At 40.0% G+C, this 26035-nt stretch overlaps 1 protein-coding gene across 1 annotated transcript; it reads left to right on the forward strand.

Annotated features, from left to right (window-relative positions):
* The first annotated feature begins 716 nt into the window (after window positions 1-716).
* Window positions 717-25676, forward strand: fgf22 (fibroblast growth factor 22). The gene is made up of 3 exons (XM_067514391.1): window positions 717-1950; window positions 22293-22396; window positions 23788-25676. Exons 1-3 carry the CDS (start codon window positions 1578-1580, stop codon window positions 23980-23982), a joined length of 672 nt encoding a protein of 223 aa, XP_067370492.1. The 5' UTR covers window positions 717-1577; the 3' UTR covers window positions 23983-25676.
* The last annotated feature ends 359 nt before the right edge of the window (window positions 25677-26035 follow it).

Consider the following 26035-nt stretch of genomic DNA (forward strand, 5'->3'; position numbering starts at 1 on the left):
CGGTTAACTGGACCACTTGGGTGGAGCTTTATTGCTGTGCCCTAATCAAGTTCATAACACAACTTGTAAAAAACAGACAAGAGTGTGTCCAGTCACAAAAAAGGTGTTTTTCATTTCCGTCCTGTTCTCCCAAATTAAATGGCAAAGATCAGAGAGGGTGCTCCAGAGAAATATTAACACAGGTGATCAGAAAGTCTCTCAGAAAGTCTCTTATCTGGACTAACTCCACTGACACTCCTGCAACCTGCTCTGGGTTTCTGACTGCTTGGTGATTCAAACCAGCAGCCATAAAAAAGGGTCTCCTAATTTGCCCCATGTGGGGCAAATTAGAAAAAAGAAAAAGAAAGAAAAAAAGCGTGAGGGTTAAAAAATGGTCTCTTTGCTAAAGTAGATAATTTGAACGTTACAAAATACTTAACTATTCACATCACAAGAGAGACAACTGAGGGCACATACGTCTTTCCAGGTGTCCTTAGCTGTGAAAAGACAATAACAAAATCCTCAGGTGTAAAGCAAATTACTTTTTTCTATGAGAATAAACTTTTCTAAGAGAAAATAGAAAGGAGATGGTGTTTGGTGAAGACTTTCTCATTTGTTTGAAATGGTTATGAATGAATGTGGTGGTCCCTCCCCACCCCCACCCCTTTCTTCTTTCAAACCCCTAGATGCCTGCCCTGACCAGGATAAAATGCAGGACAACTCAACCGGTGCCTACAACGAAGACAGGACTGACTGACTGACTGACTGCACACTGCAGAGCTTGAGGCCATTAGCTTGCTGCTCCACTGCCCCGTGTGAGCTGACACACACACGCTGACTGCCGCTCACTCTGACACATAGAGACAAACTCTCACTGCCACACTCACACACACTCACACACACTGGTTCTCTCCCTCCCATACTCACTCACTTGCTCACTCCCACTCGTTCTCTCTCCCTCTCTCTTTCTCTCACTATCACACACTCACTCATATATACACACAAATACACATGCACAGACAGCCACCAACTCTCATTCAACTCACTCTCAGCCACGGGTCAGCAGCTCAGACAGGCACCTTGTTCGTATCCAGCTGGAAAGAGCAGAGCATCGCAAGGTGGACACACACATACTTAAACACACACTCACAGAAACACATATATCCATATACACTCACGCAGACAAACACATACCAACACACACACATGCACATCCTTTTATACCCCAGGACTTTGTCTGTGGACAGAGAATGAAGACTTCAGTCCAAAGAGGAGGATAAACTGAGAGATAAGGAGCAACGATAAAGAAGAACTTTTAAAGTTGGATTCAATAAAATATATAACCCTTTATGAGGGGACTGGACAAGAAGAATAAAAATCAACCCTGAAGATGACTGCTGGAAAAAGCTCATTGTTTTAGGAAGGCCTGCTGGCAGCCCAAAGTCTAGTGGGGAATCCAGTGGATCTCCTGTGATTGACATTTCCCTCCCGTCACTTCTCAGGACTCCCACCCTCTTGTTATCCCTCAACTGGGACATCTCCCAATAATCAGCATGCCTACAGCTTGTAGAAGGTGCACCTTGGGAGTCTGACCCACCATGTGCAGATGGACGCCGTCCGTAATTGATCTCTTTCCTGAACCTGCCCTTGGCACCACCACTACTACAGCCTCTGCCGGGCGAACTCTCCCCCTGCCCAATGCAGCCTCCCTTTGCCTGGCATGCTTCACCCTGCTCCTGGCCACTGCTGGCACTGCCACAGGGGCTTGTCCTCCTGGGGTAGGGCATGAACCTCTTCAGGTACTGGCAAGTGGCATCAACTGTTCGTGGACACTGGAAAGGCACACACGCAGTTACAATCACTTAGAGGGCGACGTCAGATTACGGCGACTTTACTCTGCAAACAAGTTCTTCCTGTGCATTGACAAAACAGGGAAGGTGGACGGTACGCGACGGAAAAACTACGCAGACAGTAAGTAGCTGGCAGAGCCAGAGTATATCTAAGAATAGTTTCTCGAATGTGTGTTAAGTGTCAGAGAGCAGCAACTTTTATTGTTATGGCTGGGCTTGCTTATCTGTTCACTTTTATAGCAGTTCATAGGCATATTCTATGGTTATATCACTGCTGAACTATTTGTGTTGTGTTTGGCGCATGAGAAATGTTTTGCTAGGTAGGAAGGATACCCTAGTGTGAATTTAGACTCCTCGTGGGACAATTGGCACGGAGTTTACCAGAAAGCTGAATTGAGGAAAGACATTGGGCATCAGTAACCTATGCAAATGGTTTGGGAAAAAAAGCTTTAGTTTCACCTGGGATTAACTTGCCAAAGCTGTGATGAGTGTGCATCAATTGCAGGTGTAAACAGCAACAAAAACAACTTATGCAAAGACATATGTTAATGTGTAGTTTATTCATTTTAGACACTTGTGTGACTGCTGCTGTTTAGGTAATGTTAATCTAAAGCAGTGATTGAGCTGGTAAATGCAACATGCATTAGTATTTGAACTGTCTTTACTGAACACGATACATGAATGAATCTGATAAAGAGATGGCTCTCCCTTGAACCCAACATTGCACCTCTTGGCACCTGCTCAGACGGGATAACACTTCACAGTGTGCCAACTCTCTGTGTTCATTATGCAGCAGTGCAGATCCAGATAGACCCAGGTTATTCTGTTGGTAAGCCTGTAGTCTATCTGTGGTTCAGCGACACCTGAGAAGAGGTTACTCAGAGCAGCAGTGCCTCTTTAGTGTATCCATCAATGGGCGTCTTTCAGACCTTGACCAGGTCAGATGAGCCAACTCTGGTCATGATCTGACCCTTTCTCCATTAGTCAATGGCAGACTGACTGACTGGATAGCTTTTAGCGAGGTTTATACCTTTGACGGTAATATTAATGTATTTGGCCGTTAATGTCTTTTATACAAGAGCGTGAGTCAGAGTTTTTCCATACAGCTACTGGGGGTAGGAGCAGATGGTGCCTCCAGCTAACAGTCCACTCAGTCTGTTGCCTCTGTTTCAAAAAGCGGAAAGTTTCAGAATAGATGACATTTGTTACTCTGTCGGGATTAGTCACCTGCAGAATCTTTTAAAACCACACATGCTGGTAGAAGTTCAAATTGATATAAATTATAACTGTCTTACATTGGGAACTGTAGGCTTGACCAAGTTGGGACCTTATTCTGTTAATTATTATGTTGTTATGTATTATGTTATTATTGTTATGTTATGTATCTATATCAGATACTATAATAAAATATTATGAGGCTAAATATAAGGCTATTTGGTCACTGGGAGACTTGCAATTCTAACAACATGAGGTAGATTAAATTGAAAATTAAATTGAAAGTGCTTTGAGAGCAACTAAATTAACTTCTGAGGACTGTGAAATATTGCCTTTCTTGCCGTGCCGTCCCATTGATGCCTAGGTGGTTGCAGTAACTCTCTAGGAGAAAGTGCAGTCCCCTAAATGCAATGTCCTCATGCACTTTAGCATCAGCCTCTCATTTCCTTTGATGGAAAAGAACGATTCTTTCTGACACACAGCATGAGGGTGTGTACCTGCACCCTGAACTTTGCACAGTGCCAAGACAGAGGTTATGTAGGTTTTGCCTGAAATTTAAAAAAAAGGACTTTGTGGTTACGTGGTTACGCCTCCGGATGGCATATATCTGGTTTATGGCCATCTTACGGCTATGACAATCAAATAAGGAGGCTTTCAAGTGAGACTTAAAGAATTTCCTGATACTGAAACAGTTGTAATGCGATAGATTAGAGTAACAGGACAAGCAGGATGTTTTACATATTTACTGGGTAAGGCAGTGACAAAGAGACAGAGACAGATATTATATATTTTCAGATATAAAATATTTTAAGAACATGCAGACATGCTTGAAGACTTGCAGTGCATGTAAAAACACATTAATTCTGACTCATAATAGTGGAGACAGTGTTTGTCTGTATCTTGCTTGTCCAAGATTTTTTTGTCCCTTCCTGGCTTATCCCGTGAGTTCAGGGTTGCCACACTGGATCATTTGTCCGCATGCTGATTTGGCACAGTTTGTTTTATGCCAGATGCCCTTCCTGATGCAACCCTCCCCAATTTCTACCGGGCTTGGGACCAGCAATGCAAGGCTGGGGATGGGGATGGGGAACCTCCGACCCTGTGTTCGATAAGCGGCTACCCTACCTACTGAGCCACTGTCGCCCCAAGATATACAGTTTAATTCTGCCCACCACCACAGCTGAAAGTGCTGTTATGCTAAGTGTCGTCAGACTGAATACAGCTTCCACTAAATGCTCCTCAGCTATGTGGCCGACCCCTCTTCTGTCCTCTGACTTGCCCTTACACTCTTGTCAACACAGCTTTATTGCCCTGACAGCTCTGCCTCCTACACCCAGGCTCCTGCCCTCACATCCACCCCACTCAGTTTTTCCAGCTCGCTCTCAGGTGCAAAAACAGTTAGGATTAGTCAACAGGCTCTCTGCTAATTGAGGTCGGAAAATATTGTATCAATCCCAGTGGAACAGGGGCATGGAACAGCTGAGAGAGAAGAGGCGAAAGGGGGATTTACAGGGATGGAGGGTTGAAAGGATGAGACAGGCTAATAGAGTGACAGAGAAACACATAAAACCCACGTGGAAAAACAATGTATTTTTATTTTATCAGTTTTCTTTATTTTATTGCCTTTCAGTTCACGAACTATTACATGAAACAATATGCACAAGACAATGAATAATCCTTTTTTGCAGACTGAGGACATCAAAACCTTTCTATGGCAACAGAGAGGAAAGAATAAATGAGCATCAGTAACATATGTACCAGTCTTGGGAAAATGTCTTTGGTTTGTTGCTTTGTTCAACGCAAACCATATATACACACACGCACACACACACACTCACACACACACACACATACGCAAATGTTTTAGTTATCATTCCTAAAGTTTGTGTGTTCACAATCAAACAATATGTAAGCTCACTGGACATTTACAATAAAACATTTGTTAACCAAACTGGAGAGATAGATATCAGACCTGATAAATGATGTGAATATGATCTGACTACAGCTTGTGAAACCACACGCTCTAAATATAGATCCACCTGTATTTACAAACCACTTGGTCAGTGATGCTACTAAAGATAAATTCTTGAAATAGCCCCAAAAATAGAAAAAGTACAGTACATTGAGGGACTAAAGTATAGGGCCTCAAAATCTTTTTCTTTTGACCTATGGGAAGGCAGAAAATGATTGAGGGGAAAAACATGCTCAAATGTTTACAAAAGCTCCAGAGCTAGGTACGATCATATCCTGTCTTGGGTCATTGGTCGCAGACCGCTAATTAGACAGTGCTACAGCACAACAGCTGTGTGAGTTCACCCAACAAACGCTTCATGATCAATTGCAACTCAAACAAATCAACAGCGGAGTAGTGAAGAGAATAAATGCTCCACGTAAAGTAGAGTCAGTTCAGTTAAATTCAATTATTGCATATGTGGCAAATGCTGTTTCTATATATTCCCTTCATTCTATTTATTTTTAAAAGTCTTTTTATTTTTGACAGAACACTCAGTATACACTTTATCTCTCATTCTTTAATGGATTGACTGTTAAATGTTGGGTGTGTATGGCTGGAGGCATCAAACATTTTTTCAGCCTCTAGGTAATGACAGCCCATTCACTTGTAGGAAATAAGGTCACCTCACCACTCCGCTGTGATTGCAGAAGTCAATGCAGCCCAGACTAGCTCCATTCTGACTCGACCCTTACAGCCAGGGTGTGTTGTGTTTATAACATTTCTCTTGGTGTACATCATCTTGCTGTTTGATGTATGTATTTAAATTGGATTGGGCCCAGGGGAAGAAAATCTTCCATCCCGCTGAAATATTTTGTGGAAATTATTCAGACTTTTTGTGGACAGGGGAAACTGTCACTCACAAAGGAGAGGCTGGTTTAAATCTGTAAATAGGAAAAGACAGGACAAGTTCTGCAGATGACTTAATCTTCCAAAAAGTTTTGATGTTTAATCTGCACATAGTGAAATGTAGATAATGTTGACCAGTGGTGGACCAGAGGAATTTTTTTTTTCTTTAACCTTTTTCATATGTAATTAATTAATGAATTAGTTCTTTTATTCCTTATTTAGGGTGGTTCTCTTGTTGTTATCAGAATTAAAGAAACCCAACAGATTTACAGTTTTATGTAAATATCATAAGTGGGATGCTCACACAAGTCATGATTCAATTCAACTCAACTTTATTTATATAGCGCCAATTCACAACAAAGTCATCTCAGGGCACTTTACAGAATAAAGTCAAGATTATAAAGATATATAAAGAGAACCCAACAATTTCCCCTGGAGCAAGCCATAGGCAACAGTGGAGAGGAAAAACTCCCTTTAACGGAAGAAACCTCCAGCAGAACCAGGCTCAGGGTGGACGGCCATCTGCCTCGACCGGTTGGGGTGAGTGGAAAGGGGAGAGAGAAAAGAACAGAGCAACAAAAAGCAACAACAAAACATCGATCCCATTATAATTCAAGAGTCAAGATCTAAATGGTAGATTATAAATAAGTGACTTTACAAAAAATTATTTAAAATGAAAAAAAGATGTCTTAGCTAGTAAAGACTTTAGAAATGTAAAAAAAAAAAAAACTGCTGCTGAGAAACATTTGTAGATCATTCTAACCAAAAATAATAAACAGTTCTGACTGAACTGAACTGTTCTGAAAGTCACTCTAGCATAACAAACGGTAACATAATTTCCAAAAGAAACTCATTTCGGGCTTCCAGCTAAATAATTACCGGCATTTTATGTTTAAATTTGTAATTTTACTTGTCAATTATGCACTAAGTTTAGAGGAGGGGGGATCATGCTAAGCTTACTATAACTGTTTGGAAATTTAGTGAACTATTTTTGATATTTTTAGTGAACTATTTTTCAGTTTTTTGAAATAACAAATGTTATACAGCTTTTAATCAAGCGTCATATCAGATGCATTGTAAGAACCCTATTTCCTTTTTTTATTTAGCTTTTTGTTTTAAATGGCTGATATGTTACCAGGGGAATATGCCATTTTATTAGCTACACAGCAGGTATAGCTGACAGATACAGGCTGTAAACTAGTTTGTGTTGTGCAATTTGTTTTTTCCACTTGGTAAACACTATACTAACCTCAAAATATAGGACATTTATGTAGACATTTGTTTTTAGCATTAATAATATTGGGTGTGCAAAACAAAGCAACTTTCCCACTGGATGTTTTCTTTTCTCATCAGCTCACATTTCATGTGTAATGTGTCATGTAGGCTGATTGGGGACAATAGAATTGACATGCCAAAATGACAGTTACAAAATGTCTATTCTGCTCGGTTCATTCTGCTATTTTAAAGGTTCAAGAAAGTTTGTCTGCCCCAGCCCTTCCAAGTCCTCACCATGACTCACCATTAATTCTGGTAGCGCTCAGACCGAAACGTGTGACTGGATCAACACTACTGGGGCTGGAGGGGCTAAGGAGGGAAGCACCTGGCTGAAGAAATTGCTTTGGTGTTTTGAACTGCACATGCACATGTTAATGAGGCTAGTAGAAGGGCTGGGGTGTGCTATGCTCAGTATTGAGGTGGAAATTAAAGGCTAGAGGAGTGAGTGCTGGAGCGTTTCCCGTTGCTCATTAGGCATTATGTAAGGTTTCCTCTGGGTCGTCTCAACTGAGAGGGGATTCGTGGACATTATAGATGCCAACAGGAGGGTATAATCCCACGAATCATGCATTTATTATCCCCGAAATAACAGTGTAGGATCTGTGGGAGACAAAAGAAAATCAACATTTTGCCAGCTTTTCCTGGTATTAAAGTTTGATAATGCATCACTAGCACATGACTGTATGTTCAACAAACCTGTTAGGCCTCGTTCTCAACCATACACACTATCACTGTGCTGGGAACATTGCAGGACAAGAGTGTCAGTGTCACCCTAATTAGCATCCCTGGTTTCTGCCACCAGGGTTTGATATCATGAATGGGCTCTCGCAATGTAGCAATTAGTAGCTAACAACCTTTAACAGCCTGGTCCTGGCTGCTCTTTGGGTTTAACTGGGTTCATCAGCAGGTTTATAGAGTTTGATTTTGGCAACAGCAGCCAATTCCTTTGTATCATCTCACAGCTTTGGACATCCTGGGTGTAAAGAAAGCACAAAGGAGAACACTTTACAGTGCCAGTACCCAGCTTCTTGAACCTTAATGCCATTTAAAAGGTTAAAATATGTTAACTTTAAAATTTATCATTTAAAATTTTTTTAAATAATATCATCTGTCATCTATTTAAATATTATCTGGGCCAGAAAAATATTCATTGTACTTGCTCTTATATTTTCCAAAAGCTTCTCGTTTGGGGATCTAGGTGCCATATACATCATTATAATGAGCTAATTCATTTCAGTGGGGGAAAGCAATATTGAATGTGGTCACAGTCAAGCCAAACATTTTTAAACTGAGAGTGAATAGTTTGGTCTTTTCTTAGACAAGAACAGAAACTGTTTTTGGTAGCTGTGTATTGTGCATATGAAATAAGTATTAAGTATTTAGTACTGAAATACTCACCAAGGAGCCACTACCACTAACATTTTAGACCCCTTACACACACACACACACACACACACACACACACACACACACACACACACTGATGTAAATAGCTCATCGAGTCAGGGGAAGTAGCTCTTGCTCAAACATCAGAGAAACCAACAGATTAATGGTTTTGTTTCGACCCCAAAATGCCTCTCACCTCACTGCTCAAACTGAGCCAGAGATGATGTCTTGGAAGGTGTTAAACCACTGGCCACTGGAATGGAGAAGCTGAGAGAGACCCTACTGTAGATGAGGGAAAAAGAAATAACTTGGCATTCCTGAATACATCTACAGCTCACTGAATATACCTAAAAAAGTTTTAAGGCGTTCAAATTTAACATCAAACCACAAGGACCCTGGGACTAAGAATCAATAATAGCAGGAATGTTATGCACCTGTTGCCCTCAAGACAGATCTCCCTTCCTGTGGGATTTGGTCCAGATCAAAAAGGAAAAAATAAAAGGCAGTAAAAGCAGGCAATTCTGTCTTCCTCTTAGATAAAGCTCTCTGCTTATGTCATAAGCACAGGAGCTCCCTGGAGTCTCAATAGACTTTAATCTCATTCTTACTCAACCACAAAAACCCACACATATAATTAGAGGAACCACAGCCTGTCTGTCAGTCTGTGTGGCTAAATATTAACGTGCTGTCAGACAATCAAATCAGAAAAAAATCTAGTGCATAGTTAGGTGTAATACGGTATATTAGAAACACCTACGTAGACACCTCAGAGGGGATGTTGTCCTGCATCACACTGAGAATCAGAATCTTCAATTGGAACGAACACAAACTAATCCAAAGGATCGAAAGTATCCAAAGGTTGTTTAAAAAAGTCAACACAACTTTAGAGAAATGTGTATTTACAGAACCAAAGAACAAATGTAAAATAAAATACTAATATTAATAAATAATAGTAAGAACACTGTACTAGAGTTATAAGTTATAAGGGTGAATTTGTGGAATAGTAGAACTTAAAAATATGCAGCACACTAAATAATGTTTGAAACCCATAGTAAAAAAAAAAGAAATAATGATGAGTACAACTATTTTAAAAAATACAATGGTTATAATTTTTTTGTATAACTACAAGGGAGTGAAATAAGCTATGGCTTCAGGCTTTAAGACTGTATTAAAGAAAATGATTTGTTTTGTTCTAACAACAATTTTAAAATTTGCATTGTTTTGATGTGCATCAATACAAAATTGAAATGAATATTAATAAATAACTGAATGCACTGATCTGTACAGCAAGCAAGATGCACACATGGTTTACGTTAAAATCCACTGATTTGAATAAAGCTCTTTATGACTTAGTTCATGGTTTAAAACATAGAAATGCAGACCATATGGACTGGAAACTGTGTAAAAACAGGGTATACCTACGCTGGATTTGGCTGTAAACTGAAAATGTTTAATTATGACATGACAACATAAAAAAAATATTTACAGTTATATAATTTATTTGTCTTGTGTTTGGATGGACAGTAAGATACAAAAAAATGAATTTCATAATAGACTTGTGAAGTCCTACAAACTGAAGCAGATAGGTCACTATCTAGATGGAAAGACTGCATTGCAACAGCATTTCCTGAAAGTTGGAGTAGGATAATGAATGCAAATGTGGAGGGCTGAAAACAGCGACTCCAGTGCAGGTTTGTGCATGCCAACAGGCTGAAATCACAGTGTCTTCTCTGAGCTGGATTACACACACCCACTCGGGGTCCATTTCTTTAAATGAATAAGAACAGGATGTGAATATCGTGTCAGGGTTTTTTTAATGTGTTTGTACATTTAGAATGCATGTGCCTGTGTTTATACTTGTGCCACTGGGGGAGCACGAAGTGAACCCTAAGCTAAAAAAGATGTGTGTTTCCTTTCCCTAATGGTTAATGTGAACCAGACCTTACCTTGCGCTCAGTTGAGGTCCACGTATGTGTGCGTGTCTACATGCATACTGACATGTGTAAGCCGTGTGCACATGGGTGTTTTTCCCGACTGGAAGGCCATGCTCCTTGTTAGAACACAGAGGGTGGCACAAAGCATATGGCTGAGGCAGTGTTGTCTACACCATAATACGTTTAACTATGCCTGCATGAAAACTGAAATCTTTATCCTGAACACAGCTTCACTTTTGCTGAGCAACTGTTAGAGAGTGTTTTTAACAGCAAACAGATTTTATTATGGCATTTCCCCTAGAAATGTACAGTAACACTTTCACTCATTATAAATGACTCAGAAGATAAATAGTGCAGTCTGTTATGAAGCAGACTAGAGAAATATTGTGTTTAACTTAATGTGAACACCAGGTTTTTACTACATTTATGCTGAGGAAGAAGCTACTTTAACATAAACTATCTCTCATCATAAATAAAGTTAAATATAAACATATATCTTTTACTGTCTTTTGCCTTTCTTTTTGTCCATCCAGCCATCTCCACCTATCATCATTTCACACTCTTCTGCTGTTTCCATTTCCCCCTCGACCTTCCCTGCAGTGGATAGGATCGGGGTCAGTGCCCTTTGGCCAGTGGAGCAAGTGACAGCTTTGACAGGGCCCTGATTTCAATCTTGTGCCTTCTGTCACCTCCACATGTGCCCGTCTCATTTTAATAATGTAAATATGGGGTAAGCTCAGGCCACAGAGAATATTCCGTCCTGGTGCTCAGTCACTGGAACCTAGCTGCACACCTGAGCTACACGTGCAGACACTTGCACGTGAGCAAACTCTCCAAACTAAATCACATTTATTTTTAAGTTTTTTTTTTTTTTTGTTACACAGAACTATGTCCACAAAAAATAAAGGGGAATCCAAGACTGAAAAAAATCCCCAGACTAATGAGAAAACATACCATTACTGATGATATACACATCACAGTCAATCAAATTAAGGAGCGAGGCTGGTGATGTGTTCATCATATTGGATGATAGCAGAGATTGGAAAGATTCTTACATGTACAGCTTTGCAAGTCCTCCCACCAACAGTTTTGTGATCGTAGAATCTTAGGGCAGGGATATACTTTTTACTAACACGTAAACATAGATACTGGCAGTGTCAGCAACATTATTGTTCAAATTCGCAGGTTGTTGTGTAAATCTTAAGAAGTTTAGATTAAGATTATCCCCTAGGAGGCAGACTAGTGCCTAACCAATCTAGCTTAAAACAGTATTTCTTTCCTGTGAACATGTCAGTTTTGCACAAAGCAGAAGATGTGGCGACACTTAAATTATTTAGTTACTCAGCTGTCAATATGCAGTTCTTACTAGTTTTGATCAAGTTAGAGGTAAGTGGAGGGCACACAAGCCCATTTACTTATTACTTACGCAAGCCACAATTGTTTGATTTATCAATGTTTGACTGTGCACCAATTGGAAAAAATGAAGAAGATTATTGATATAAATACTATTTATTATACGGATGCCCTTCCTGACAAAACCCTCCCCAATTTCTACCGGGTTTGGACCGGCACTGCACAGCTGGAGATGGGAATGGGCTGTTGGGCGCTCAGTGTCTTGCCCTGAGACACTTCAACATATAGCCGGGACCACTGACATCGAACCACTGATCATTTGGTCCATGGACGACTGCCTTTACCACCTGAGTTACAGCCACCCCACAATGCATCATTATTATTTTTATGAATTCAGCCAGTCTGCACAAATGATGCTAAATTGTTTAAGCACTGGGTGGCTGAGTCTATTCGGGATAGCCATAAATTGAAACCAGCCACAGATCCAATGAACCAGCATACTGTAATTTCAAGGGAATGATCTCAGTCTAATGTGGATCCCACTACGCTGACCGCCAGGATACTAAAGTGCGGGAAACTGCAGAAGCCATGAGTCACCGAGCTCTCAGTGGGCAGATCTGCTCGTAACTATCTGTGAAGCTTTTGATAACTTACTGTTTGTAGTTACGGATGTGATGCATGATTTGGAAGCAGTTTGCCCTCCCCAATCTCTTCTCCCTGATTAAAGAAAATGCCTCTTGGTCTCTTGGATTACGGCCCATCTGCACCACACAAGCACAGATGAGCAGGCAGGGTCCACACCATGGGCTTCGTTAACCTCTTTCACCTCTGCTATTCCTCAGACTCACTACTGCCGCCCTCCAGTGTTACCTTTGCCCCCTCCGTGCTTGTAAATTTTGATCAGCCGAGAGTCTTTCCCCTCATGCTGCATCCTGGAGGTCCTTAATGAACTGATTGATGTTCTATTACATACAATCACAGCTTTACATGTCCAAGGATGTTTGTGTTTAGTGGTATAACTACCATGGAGTACATGCTGACAGGACATGCACGGAGTAATTACAGTTTGATGGGGAAAGTGCATGTGTGTGGTAGAATAAATTAAAATACTGTCCTTCCATCTTTGATACCTTATATCTGGTTGACATTTACTTAAATTTAGTGGCCGTTGCAGTAAATATTGCTGTTTTATTGACAGTATAAATACTGTTTTTGAAAAGTAAAAATGTGTAAACACAGTCTCTTCCCCACACACAGGCACAGATGTATCCAGATGTGGAGGGTGATCCAGGAGTATTGGGTCGGTCTGTCTGGGGATAAATTAGACAGACTAATCTGCCCTGTGAGGGAATAGAGTGTAATTGGTCACATTTGACCCCCTGTCCTGTGGACTGTGGGAACGTAGGCTTTATCTTCCAACGGTAATTGGCTAATGAAACACTTCCGCAGCTCCTCCACTAGATTGTCATCCACTAGTTGTGATAGGGTGAGGCATGTGTGTATCTGTATGGTTGAAACAAGTGGCCAAGAGACATGTGTTTATGTGCGAGCGAGTGCGAAGTCTTGAGAAAATGGCAGGATGCGGAACTCCCTGTGGCCATCTCCACAACTTTATCAGCAACATCAGTCTCATGATGCCTGCAGCATACTGATACATTGACAGAGAACACACTAACAGTTGTGTGGTTGCCATTTCAATATAAATGTAGATTTGGAGTGGAAAAGGTTAATGAAATTCAAATTTAATTTTTCAGCCAAGGGAGATTTTTTTTTTTTTTTAGTGCAGCACATATATGACATGATGGTGTATGCAGCATTTGGGTCACATTTTGAAAACAAGATCCATAGGTAACACAAAACAGTCAACCCCTTAATTTTGCTCATGTTTTATACTCATCGTGTCATCATTTATCCGGTTAAAGTCATGCCAGCATCAATTGAAAGGTAGGGAAAAATAGGGTGGAGAGAGTAAGGTTTGGGGGTAGAAAAGAAAAAAAGGCTAAAGTTACGGTGCTGAAACAATGTCTCTGAGGTCCCATCAAGTGAGCCATTCATAGTTGCAGCCCTACCAGTTTGAGGAGCCAGTGAGACACTTGGATAGAGTGGGGCCCAGGGTGGCCAGGTCTTTTTGTCCTGAGCTGACCCCTGTGCTCTTGCCTGGCCTCTGCACCCCTCACCTGGCCTGTTCCAAGTGAGTGGTAACAGGATACCTGTAATTTGCTCTAATGGCCTTTGAAAGACCTGGCTGGGTTAATCCCTGGAGTACTTCTCCCAGCAGCATCGTATGAAAAGGTGGGGTTAACAGGGCCGAGTGGGAGTCCTGAAATAGGACCAGCCTCTGGATTGTGTGTGAGAGAATATCACCCCTTGTGGCCGGGGCTTGGGCCAAGAGAGTGTGGGAGTCAGCTTTCAGCAGTTCATCACTCTGCGGGTTGTTCACAGGCTCAAAAAAGTTGGACCTAGGCTTCTAGAGAAGTAGATTGCCTCTGCTTTACACCTCCCTCAGTGGCTAAGTCTGGCACGCAGGGGGGTGGCCTGAAAACCAGACTGCACACATGAGTGTGCATTTTAAATTGCATCCAGATTATTTTTTGTAACTTTTGCAAAGGTATTTTTACAAGGATGACATTAACCAATTTAATAATGGAAGAAAGTGACCCAATACTGCAGAACTGCAAGAAGTACAGAAAATCTTTTGACTTGACGTTAAACGCATTAAAATATGTTGCTAAAGCACACGTCCATGTCATGTGGATGAGACAATCATGAAGATGGAAAACATTATGCAGCAGGTGATGTGAGGAGGATGTTCTTTCCAACAGAGACCTGAGGAGACTGGGTGACTGTGTGGTACCTATATCTACAATGTCATTTTTTCTTTATTTCTGACCTTTATATGCATTTCCCTTTTGTTTTAATTTAGTGTCATGAAGTGGATTGTACCCAAAACACCCACAGTCACACAGGCCAGTTTCTTTGTTTTCAATTTCCTGACAGTATAAAGGACATTGTATACTGTCCTATTTAAATGACAGCACATATGCATGCAGTGTGTACAGAGAATGACAGCATGTTTAGATCTGTGAAGGTTCAAGTGTATAAGAAAGAAAATAGGCATAATAGGTGCAAAAAGATTCCTGTTTCTTATTTCCTTTGCTGTAATTATGCACTTGTAAAATTTTGTTAGATCAAAGCATACATGAGTTAAGTTAAAGGATTCCTAACTGTACAGGATTTCAAAGCCAAATTAGGCAAAAGAAACACTGTTCAGACTTCCAGACACTCTGAGCTCATTTAAGGAACAGAATTAGATCTTGGTGCCAAGTTACGCAGAATGTTGGTTTGAATTTGCTGCCTGGACTAACATGGTGAGTGGTTGGTATAGGAATTTGTTCTCTGATTTTTGCAAAAATGACCAATGTGACCAGGCTGTGCATTTTCTGTTTGTGTGTGTGTTAGTTTTTCATATGTATGTGTCTCTGTGTCTGTATGTGTGAGTATGTACATAATCCAGCTAAACTGAGCCTGAGGGGAATTATGTCATAGCTCTCAGATGAATTAGTAATTTGATCATCTTTCTAAATTTTAAGTTATTGGAGTTTCCACTGAACTGACTGAAATGTATCAATTTATCTTGGTTATTTTAAGCAGTATAGTTCAAATAAGTTAACACAGACGACCTTAAACCTGCAATAACTAATTTATTTGACCACTTGGGGGCAGTTCTCACCAAAGCACTGACATCAACTTTCAAGTTAATCAACCTATTGTATGAAGAACGTGAATTTACTTCCTGCTGTGTTAGTTGTTGGAGGACCCTACCTGTAAAAATGAAATCACATTAGCAACCAACGATATTTGTAAATACAATAAGAAGCTTTCAAGAATCATAACAGAAAGGCCTGTTAAAGAGCCTCCACTTCACCAACAGAAAGGCAGGGGACTCCTCACAAGGTGGCTTGTCCAATGGTGACTAGCAGCAGTTAACATGGTGTTCTCTATTGGCAAACACTTGCTCATTTACACATCCAGCAGTTACAGCGCAACATGAGCAGTATGTCCAGAATATCGGAGATTCATTCTCCATAAGCGCTGACTTTCCTCATTATTAAACACTAATTCCATTTTTGGCTCTCGTTTCTTTCTTGTCTGCTGGTTGGTACTAAGCAGCTTTTTAGAGCTTTACCAAGGAAAACAGCTGCCTGCTGAAGCTGAGAAGAAGAATTATTACATAAATTCCACATTAACTGTTAATTATGGGCTTGGTGTGCCTGGTAGATTTATCCCGAGGGTCAAAAGTTTGATTCATAAAGTAAAAGAAGAAATTCAGCCTCTGGTAAGAGTTATAGGCTAGAGCAAACATATGACAAACAGTGGATGTGGTCCCATTGGGTGTACACAGTTTGTGTTAACACATTTGTTAGCATTTATAGTGTGAGTATAAAGTCCACAGGGTCATAAATTTTAGGCTGCATGCTGACGTAGTCATGGGAAAATGATGTAATTTCTGTCTTGTAGACCTCCATGGCAACAAGGATGTGGAAAATAATAGTTTTCTCACTTCATAAACACAGAAAGCTGCCTTAATCTATAAAACGGTTGCTGTAGCAGAGTTGTTTGATGCTTAAACTATTAATAAAAAAAAAAACACATTTCTTAAAAATGGCTTAAATCTCATTAAAGTGGAGTGGAATAAACAATATTGTTCAAATTGCACACCATATGTCAAGCATACCATGTTTTCTGTAAATGATCTTTTTCTGTCCAAGCAACACTGTCATATTACACAGAAAATTCAAGATCAGTTTTCATATTAGCCAATTATTGCAATGAGATCATCATTGACCCAGTATCATGTGTCACACAGTAGAGATATCAGGCTTCTGGTATATGAGCCATCTGACTACACATTCCTTCATCTGAAAGCCACCGATCAATATGAAGTGTTTGGATTTTTATTTCCTTCACACACAAAACTGGGAATGTAATACTGGAATGCGTGTAGGTTGTTCATAGTAAATTAAGTAAACTAGGCTTTTTAAAATATTTCACCAAATTACTCCCACTTTTTGCAAAACATCTTTCAAACAAAATCCAGTTTGAAGTATTGTGTTGTCACAGCCTCTGAAACTGAAGCAGCAGTTCTCATGCTGACACACCTCTCGCCTAGGATTTGATTTGTTACTAAATGCTCAGGTCAATAACTACAGTTTTGTTGTCCGGGCATAAAAAATGGCCTATGCCCCAAATCAATGGCACAATTATGTTTTATAATATATTAAATGAAACAGCAGCATGCAATCAATGATTGAATTTCTTTGGCTGCATTTCAGACTACAGGTAACAATGGGTCAAAGTGTTTTTTTATCTGTTCCTTAATTAGAACATTATCTGAGAAATCACATGAAAACAGAAATTTTTTGTTTGTGGTACTTTAATATGTGGTCTAAGTTTATGTTAAACAGTATAAAACATGCATTATGAGTCAGTGACACCTGTCCTGAGTGCACTTCAAGGCTGCCCTACTCTTCAAACAAACAAAGTTGTATGACACGTCGTCGGCCCTAGTCGGCAAAAGTGTTTACACGTCAGTCACACTCAAAGCTGGGGAGAACAGTGTAGTCATAATTTCCTTCTGGCTGCATCCCACTGCCTTCTCATTTATTTTCTGCAAGATTTCAGTTTATTTGAATGTTTTTGTCAACATGAAAAAAGGTGCATACACTCGGTTATTCCCACCTCTATGTGATGGTAGTTTTAGTGTGAACAATTGACAAAAAGGGCTGAAGGTAAATATTCAAACTCTGTCAGGCTCCATGCAATGTTCTGAATTAAAAATTGTTAGTCTGTTCAACAAAATAACAAAGTCAGATGCAAATGATGCTGTTAAGAAGCAGTATGCTCTTTGGCTGTTATGTGTTAGACTTCCAACATTTTCTGGAATTCTTCTAAAATTAAAGATGTATTGAAATGCATTTTGAATGACAGTATGTGGTTCCCAGTCAAAAACATGTTCCTGAAATACACAAACTTATAACTGTAATTTTGCGAACCTTCTAATTGGTTGGTATTTTACTGTAAGTTTAAGGGTTAATCTCCAAGTTTCCATATCATACCACCTGTGAAGGCCTCTGTTGGAGTGCCTGTTCTCATGGTAATACTTCAAGGTGTTTAAAGCAGTAGTGAGTGATGCAGCCTTTGTCTGTGCCGATACACACAGACGGCTGCTTCGTCCAGTACCAGACCCTTTGAGGGGGTCATGGCAGATCAAAGGTGCTGGTCGCAGCCATTAGGCCCGGCAGCCCAGACCCGACATGAAAAGCTTGTGTTTTGAAAAGGAGGGCAGAAAGAAAAAAACAACAGGGCCCTCTTCATTTAAAAAGCAACCAAACTGTGAAATAATTGAAAAGGTATGTCAATCAAGAGCAGGAGCACAGCAGGAACTCTGAGATTCCCAGGCTCTGCTCTGGTCAAGCACTGAGCCATGGAGGGTTGCTTAAGGGGCAACCCCAGAAATTAAAGACCTGGGAAAAGGAAAAGACAGGAGTAAAGGGGCAGAAAGATTTCTTTTTCCTACTCTCTCATTGCTCAGTCTTTTACTCCTTTCTGCTTTAAATTTGTGATGGAAGGAACCATTTAGCCACACTTTGTAGGGATCTATTCAAAATGCCTGGTCATTAATAAGATCTTGTCTAGCTCTTCACCTCTCAGGTGAGTAACAAAGACTTATAGGGGGTAACAGCCATTGGAAGTGCCTGCCCCCACCACCGAATTCCCCCCATATTATAACCAGCACCTTTACCCTGTACTCGCTCCCTCCCCCCATACTATGAGTCTGACAAAAGGGAGCCCCGTGAGAGTGTCTCTCCCTTCCCTTTCTGCCTTTTTTTCAAGGTCAGAAAAAGCTTGAATGATCTGACGATGGGCTAACGTCCAAAAAATGGGGGACTGAAAGAAAAGAAAGAGTAAAAAAAAAAGACTGGGTAAAAGACTTTTTCTATGCTTTTAAAAATCCCATAGAGAAGGAATAAATGGCAAGTCCACAGTTGACTAGACATGTATAGTGCAGGATTTGCTTGTAATGGCAGCTTGATCTTATTGACAGTCCCAGCCAAAACATGTCAAAGGTTAAGAGATCTTGCCAATTGCAAGAGGGAAGCCAAAAGTACGTTTTTCTTGAGCTCAATAGGACCACCAGCTGATACTTGCTCAGCAGAACGCGGTGAAGAAGTGACCCTCATTTTCCAAAGCAACCAAAGAACAAAGAGTTAATTTGTCTTCATTGTTTCTCTCTGTTCTTTCTAATTGTTGAAAAGATTTGAAACATTTACTGAATAAAAAAAGATCCTATTTTTAAATCCTTAAATTCGTGTTCTCTAATTTCACCTAAATTCTAAATTCACCTATTTCACTCCTAATAAAAATTGTTTTATTAAAGGAATTATCATATCCCTTTATTTCTGTGTCTGGATCAATTGCACAATAACAAAACACAGATCACATGCAAATCAAAGATTCTACATTCTACAATATTTAGATAGATGACACATCTCTTAATTTAAACAGTGGCAAGAGTCTATATTTGTTTGGCTTTAAATGAGATTAGAAAAAAATCTAGATAGTTATTTAGGTATTTGTGAAGATTGCAATAAAAAAAGATTTTCATTTCAATACATCTCTATCAGTAATAAACACATTTATTCAATTCTGGAGGTTAAACTTCCGTCCAGTAAACTAACCTTTGTATTTCAGCAGAAAGGAAGCCCCTCTAATAGCTTGATATACCCCACTCTGATTTCTCAGGCTTTGAACACAATGGAGTGTATTTTCAAAGGGTGGGCTGTGAGCTATATGGATCTAACTGGGCTTTATGGATGTGTGGTCAAGCGTCCAGAACCCAAGTGATTCTTCGAAACAATGTGAAATCCCTGTTTCATGTCCTCAGATCTTTTCTGTGTTGGCTAGGTGCTACAGCAGCATGTATGAATGAAATAACATATATGGGACCTATGAAACATGAGGGCAGAGAGGGCAGAATTTATGCTATAAGGAAGCATATAATTATAGCATATAACAATATGCTATAAGCAAGACAAGAAAATTATTAAACATCAACTCGCCTGTGTAGTATTAGTTTATTAGTTTATTACTTTAGTAACCAACACAGCAGTATTTAAGTATACTTGCAGTATTTCCTGAAGAAATCAGTTTAAGATCCAACATGTTAAAAAAGGAATTGTGATTGTTTGCACTTGTTGCTTTGTCTCAGATGTGACAAACATCCAACACACTGACTGTGCCTGGAAGTCAAAGCAGCAAATAATAGCAATTACTGCTGGCTCCACTTTCAGGCACCAGTAGTTTTCATTGGCCTGGACTAATCCCCCATAAATCCTTGCAGTTCTCCAGTCACCAGCCGGGCCTCCGATAATTGCTTATGAGTCGCTTGCACGCTTCAGGTGCCACCGCAGCACACCCGCTGTTTGTAAACACAGCTTGTAAAGAGAAGGCTCCCATCAAACTGTTAATGTTTCCTCTGAGGACCAGAAGCAATGCAGGGATGATGGGGGTGCAGCTGGGCTGGTATCTGGATGGACTCGACTGAGGAGTTTCCTCCTTCCCTGCAGCTGTGAGAAGCAGAGAGGGGCCTTGATTTACTTGTTCCTGTCAGAGAAGAAAGGCACTCAACGGGAGTTTGTGTTTGTTTACCTCATCTTCCTCATCTTTCTTCATCCTTCCTTCCTTCCATCCTCATCTTTGCTTCTCTTTACCTATTTGCATCTCTTGTCTGTAGTCTAAAGTAGATTACCTCACTTAGTAAGCACATTTTGAGATGTTCAGAGCTGAACGAAAGTTGGGAATAGTTACGTGTTTAGGAAATGTGCTCAGTAGAGGTTTGTTTAACTGTTTTAGGATGATTTAAGGGTGCTCTTTGAGACAGGAGAGCATTTTGCATTTTATGAGATGACCCTGACCCTTGGTGTCATTTGTGCAATATCATGGCTTTTGAACATTATTTTAAAGAATATGCTCACATGCCGGTATTTGTGGAATGCTTTGTAGTCACTGTAATTGTTGCACTTACTGTAATTGTTGCTACTGTCCATGCTGGCTGTAAACAGATCCTATCTTAATGGGATTGGAACATAAAGTCACTAAGTGGGGACAAAATCCATAGTTTGTGTTGAGTGTGAAACTGTAGCTGAAACTTATGTGAAGCTTCATTAGTCACCAAGTTGGTTTTGTGCCTACACCTAATCAAATCATAATGATGTAAAATAAAAAAACATAATTATTTTTCAACAGTGGTTTGTTAGTTTTTAGGGAAATTATAAGCAGTAAGAAGATGCTTCTATTGTATTACTCATTTCTGAGGATGTAGAGAGTGAATTTTTTCTGTCCATTTGGAGGACTTGTGTGACAAGATCAACTTGGAAAAATGTGAATAAACCAGTTTAAATTAGAAAATAACTAATTATTTAACCCAAAAACATATTAAGTCAAGTCTGTATGCATGTATGTAAGTTTTCCAAACAAAATTTGGATTTCTACACATAAATAGATATATAAACTGCAATGTAGGGGGAGTGGATCCTGCAAACACTTGATGTGAACATTTATTTTTCATTGCTGGACGGTTTTAACCAGCAAAACTGTTCAGGAACTAAGTCACTGCCCTGTGTAAGATGTGTTGTGCCGAAATGCCTTTGAGCACTCTCCGAGTAAACTTGGGTGTAAAAACACACGGGTGTAAAAAGAAGATGCTGTGCTATGATCTGATAGTAGGCCACATCAAGGTGCTTTTGAAGATGTAAGTGGGCAAATTTAACCAGAAAGAAACATTAGAAAGAGAGTGAGTTTCATCTTTAGCAATTAGCTTCTATTCAGGGGCCTTTTGGTCATATCCAAAACATTTCCCTGTCGTAGCCATGACAGTCGGTGAGTGCCTTTATTATTGTAAGCAGACAAAAACCAGATCAAAAGAGAGCCACATGGGACTTGTTTGTAATCAGTGCCCAGAGGAAACAATTAGCCCACAAGCTTGCCAGCTTTTTCATGGGTCGAAGTGAGTTAGAATGGCTGGTTAAGTGGCCAGCAGACGGGTTTTGTGTGCTTCAGTAAACAAAACTGGGCATCATCAGGATGAAGTGTAACATCTGGAGTCAGGAAGTTTTTATGGATGCACGTGGCAAGACAGACTGACACTGTGCAGGCTCAGACACTGTGTACGTCGGGTATAGAAGTATGCTCCAAAAATTTCATAGGTTCATTGTGTGGTACAAGACAGCTGGGTTTGCATAAAGATGCCTTTTCTTATATGGTCAAACTTTAACTGGTTGTTGTATATACTCAGAGTAATGACAGAGTAGCTTTTAAGGGTGACACTACCAATGCTACACGTTTCTAACCCCTGCTCTTGTTCCCTCTTTTGTTTTCCAGGCCTGATGGAAATCCGATCTGTCAGTGTGGGAGTTGTTGCCATCAAATCTGTCAGCACCGGGCTGTACTTAGCTATGTCCAAGAAAGGCACGCTGTTTGGATCGGTGCGTATGCAAACTTGCAAAATTGTTTTCTTGAGGTCAAGATGGAAGGGTTGGGATTAGGGTAGTGGGCATATGCATAGGCCTTTCAGATTACCAAAACACATTTGATTCTGCTAAGGTGAAAGGAAATCTGAGGAAGTCCAGAAAAAGGGGATTATTTTACTATCAATCATGGCTGTACACCTGGGCCATGGTTGATGATACCTGCAGCTTCAGTTGGCTTGTTTCACTGTCAAAATAGATATAGGTGAGAAAAGAAACCAAGCTAGCAATAACAAAGAGCCAGCTGGGCTTCTTTAAAAGGATTTGCGTGCCATCTGCCAATTTTTTTTGCACAGCAAGCTTTGAAAAGTAATCACCTTTCTTTGTTAAAACCAACCACACATCAGACCTAAAGTGTGTAGTGTCTGGCTCGTGCATTTATCTTTGAAAGAGGAGAAATCTGCCTCACGCGATCAGTAAGTGAGTAGTGATAAGACAAGTGCTTATAACTAGCTAACGCAGTAAACAGGACACAATTAGATCTAAAGACCAGGCTTTGCTACATTCTCCAGTAATAACAAAAAACAGGTGAATCACGCCAGCCTCGTACTATCCTGATGCTATCACAGAGAGGGACTCATTATGGCAACACGAAAACGGTCAGGAAAAGGGAATGCAGACCCTTGTCAGTACAGTATCTTTCAAGTGGCAACTACCCATGGAAATGTGGCATTACTGATTGTTGACTGCTGGGTTGCCTCCATAGGCCATAAACAATGTTTAAAATTTGATTTAAAAATTAGATCAGAAATGAAACTTTATTGCTTAAGCACAATGGTGAATTTTAAATTTAGCTGAATAGGAATCAAAATAGCTTTCCAATAATAGCATCCTATGTACTCAGGATATTTCCTGACCTCATCGTTATCAGTTTTAGTTACTGATCAGCTTGCAGAGATCGGCCCCAACAAAAACTTTACTGTGAGGTCTGTGAATAATTGGAACATTGTTTCTACAAAAGCACATTGCTGTTGGGGTCATTCGTGATTTTTGTGTGCTTTGAGCAGCACAAGTAAAATTCAATTTACCTTCCCTAGGTCAATGAAGTCAAGGTTTCTGACAACACATCTACCTTATCTGTAATAATGTACACTGTAGGGGAGAGGTTTAAGCTGATTTTATGCAGAAGTTCTCCACTGTGCCCTCTAAAAGAGAAACCTAAGTTACATTTTTAAAATATAAAAGCTCATCAACTACAAACACCTGGAGAAAATTTTACTGCAATAGCAGATGGATATTAACCTTTGTGTGCTTCTAGGAAGCAAGCAGAAATACCAGTCAGCCATTGGCTATTCTCTCATCTGTTATAATATTTCTTGTCTCCCTTCTCTTCCTCTCTCTGGTCACAGGTGAAGTACAGTCCCAGCTGCAAGTTCAAGGAGCGAATCGAGGAGAATGGCTACAACACATATGCCTCTCTCCGCTGGAAACATGGTGGCAGGCAAATGTTTGTTTCACTTAATGGGCGCGGCAAGCCAAGGCGAGGTCACAAGGCTCGGCGAAGACACCCGTCTACTCATTTTCTGCCCATGCTCCCTTCCTAGCTGTCCACGTCTGAACTCTGACTGGCAACTGGCTGGTTCAACCGCCTTCTCACACTAGTCTTGATTAAGCCGTGATGGTGATCTTTATTTTGACTATTCCACCCTCCTGAGAAATAAGCGTACAGTTGTTGAGGTCTGTAACATTGGTAGAGGTAGTATAATGTGTACCTTTAAGTTATTTTTCTATTGATGTTCAGTAATATGGTCCAATACATTAGAATAATGCTATCTTCAGACATTTGTCTGGCTACAGTATCTGGGTGTGTCAAAAGTTGTATTTGGGTGACTTTGAGAGACTGTAAAAGGACTGAAAAGGGTCGGCAATACTTGGAAACAGAATATGGCTCACTGCTACCTTAAGTTAGATGATCAGCAAGTGGGGACACATCTCGGACAGCAAAGTTGATATTTATCAATTAAAAAAGAAATATATCACTATTAAAACAAACAAACAAAGCAACAGGTCAGGGCTGTAGCTGCCAATGAGGACACAGAGGTCCCGTCTTCTGTATTATCTGGTGGTTTTCTTTGGAGTCAGGCTATTGTATTTGTACATTTATTTCACATCAATCAAACAAAAAATCGCATATTTGACTGATTTCTGACCTTCCACATCTGAAATCTGTAAAAACGTGTAAAAAAAAAAAAAAAAGAAGCAGCCTGTGTTTTTTTTGTACATTTTATATGTGAAATGTTGGTCTTACTTTCTTCACTTACTCACATAAGAAAATTTGGAATAAATGCACAACGTCTCAAAATGTATCAAAATTTTACAAACTTGAACTTGCCTCAGTATTTCTAAATTGGTTGCTACAGCCCTGAAATGGATCTAACTTATTTACTGTTGCTTGGGATATACTCACACTACTAGGTAAGAGGCACTGACCTGCACCTGAACTGTATAGATAAGGTAAAACTTTCTACTGAATCAAAAAACCTTGAAAAATGTGCTGTTCTGTCCTTATGTCAAGAGCACAACTGAAATAAGCTAACTACTGGGATAACAAGTTGGATTTCCTGAGATGATTTCCTTTGTATGTATGTGCATGCCTCTGTCAGTATGCTTTTCCCATTCAACAAACCACAGCTACAGTAGTAGAATAGAATTCAATATCAATGACTATTGGTCATTAGTTCAGTAATCAAAGTAATTAGTATTTGAGTCATTGAATGCATTGTTATGGCTGTAGTTACATCAGATACTGCAAAGGCACAACTTCATTAATGTGTACAAATTAGTAAAAGATTATTACTTTAAGTCTTGCTAACATTTTCTCAACAACGACACGGTTGTTGCTAATGAACATTTAATATATTTAAAACATTTTGTACTCTAACTGTTTGATGTTGCTGTATGTGTTGGGTTGCAGTCCTACTGTTAAAAAAAGGGAACAGTAATTGTATTCAAGTCAATATTCTGCTCGTTTTGTTTGTTATTACTACTGGATATAGGTACATTTGTGACAGATTTATCATATCACTCTTTTCAATCATAGGTCAATAATAGTAGCGTATTCAAGGCCACCTTCTCAGAACAACAGTCTTTAGGATATAGCAAAGCAAATTAATTGAGTGCCTTGGTTTGTGATGAGTTAGGCAAACTTCAGTAACGAGGCCCATGAGCCATGGCTCAATTGCTTACTTGCTACCAAGCCTTTCTCTTTGTAAAATTATAAACTGGAATTTTAATCTTGTCTTGTGTGTGGCACTGATTGTTAAGTCTTAGTAACATCTCTATCAGGGCCCACGCAACATAATTCCCATCCTCATCATAATAGTGGCGAGACTCACAGCAGGAGAGGCGTTGATGTGAAGGACCTCCCCCTGTCCGATGAAAGGTCTGCGATTATGAACTACGCTATCGAGCATCGAGGTCATTTACACACGGACGAGCCCTCCAGTGGCACAGGAGGCCACTCGATCTATTTAGTGAATAGAAAGGAGAGTCAGGATGAATAGTGGCTGTTTGGGGTGAATAAAGGCCAACCTTTCAGCCTGTCATAATGTGAGATTACTGTGACGGGGTACAGGTCTGGTCAGAATGGCGTGAAGT

The sequence above is a fragment of the Channa argus genome, chromosome 8 (genome assembly GCF_033026475.1).
Source record: "Channa argus isolate prfri chromosome 8, Channa argus male v1.0, whole genome shotgun sequence".
NCBI classification, from domain to species: Eukaryota; Metazoa; Chordata; class Actinopteri; order Anabantiformes; family Channidae; genus Channa; species Channa argus.

Coding starts and splice junctions, on each gene's coding strand:
- fgf22 (XM_067514391.1), top strand. CDS start 1,578: ATGTGCAGATGGACGCCGTCCGTAATTGATCTCTTTCCTGAACCTGCC. Junction 1,951..22,292: donor ACGGAAAAACTACGCAGACA/GTAAGTAGCTGG, acceptor TTTGTTTTCCAG/GCCTGATGGAAATCCGATCT. Junction 22,397..23,787: donor AAGGCACGCTGTTTGGATCG/GTGCGTATGCAA, acceptor CTCTGGTCACAG/GTGAAGTACAGTCCCAGCTG.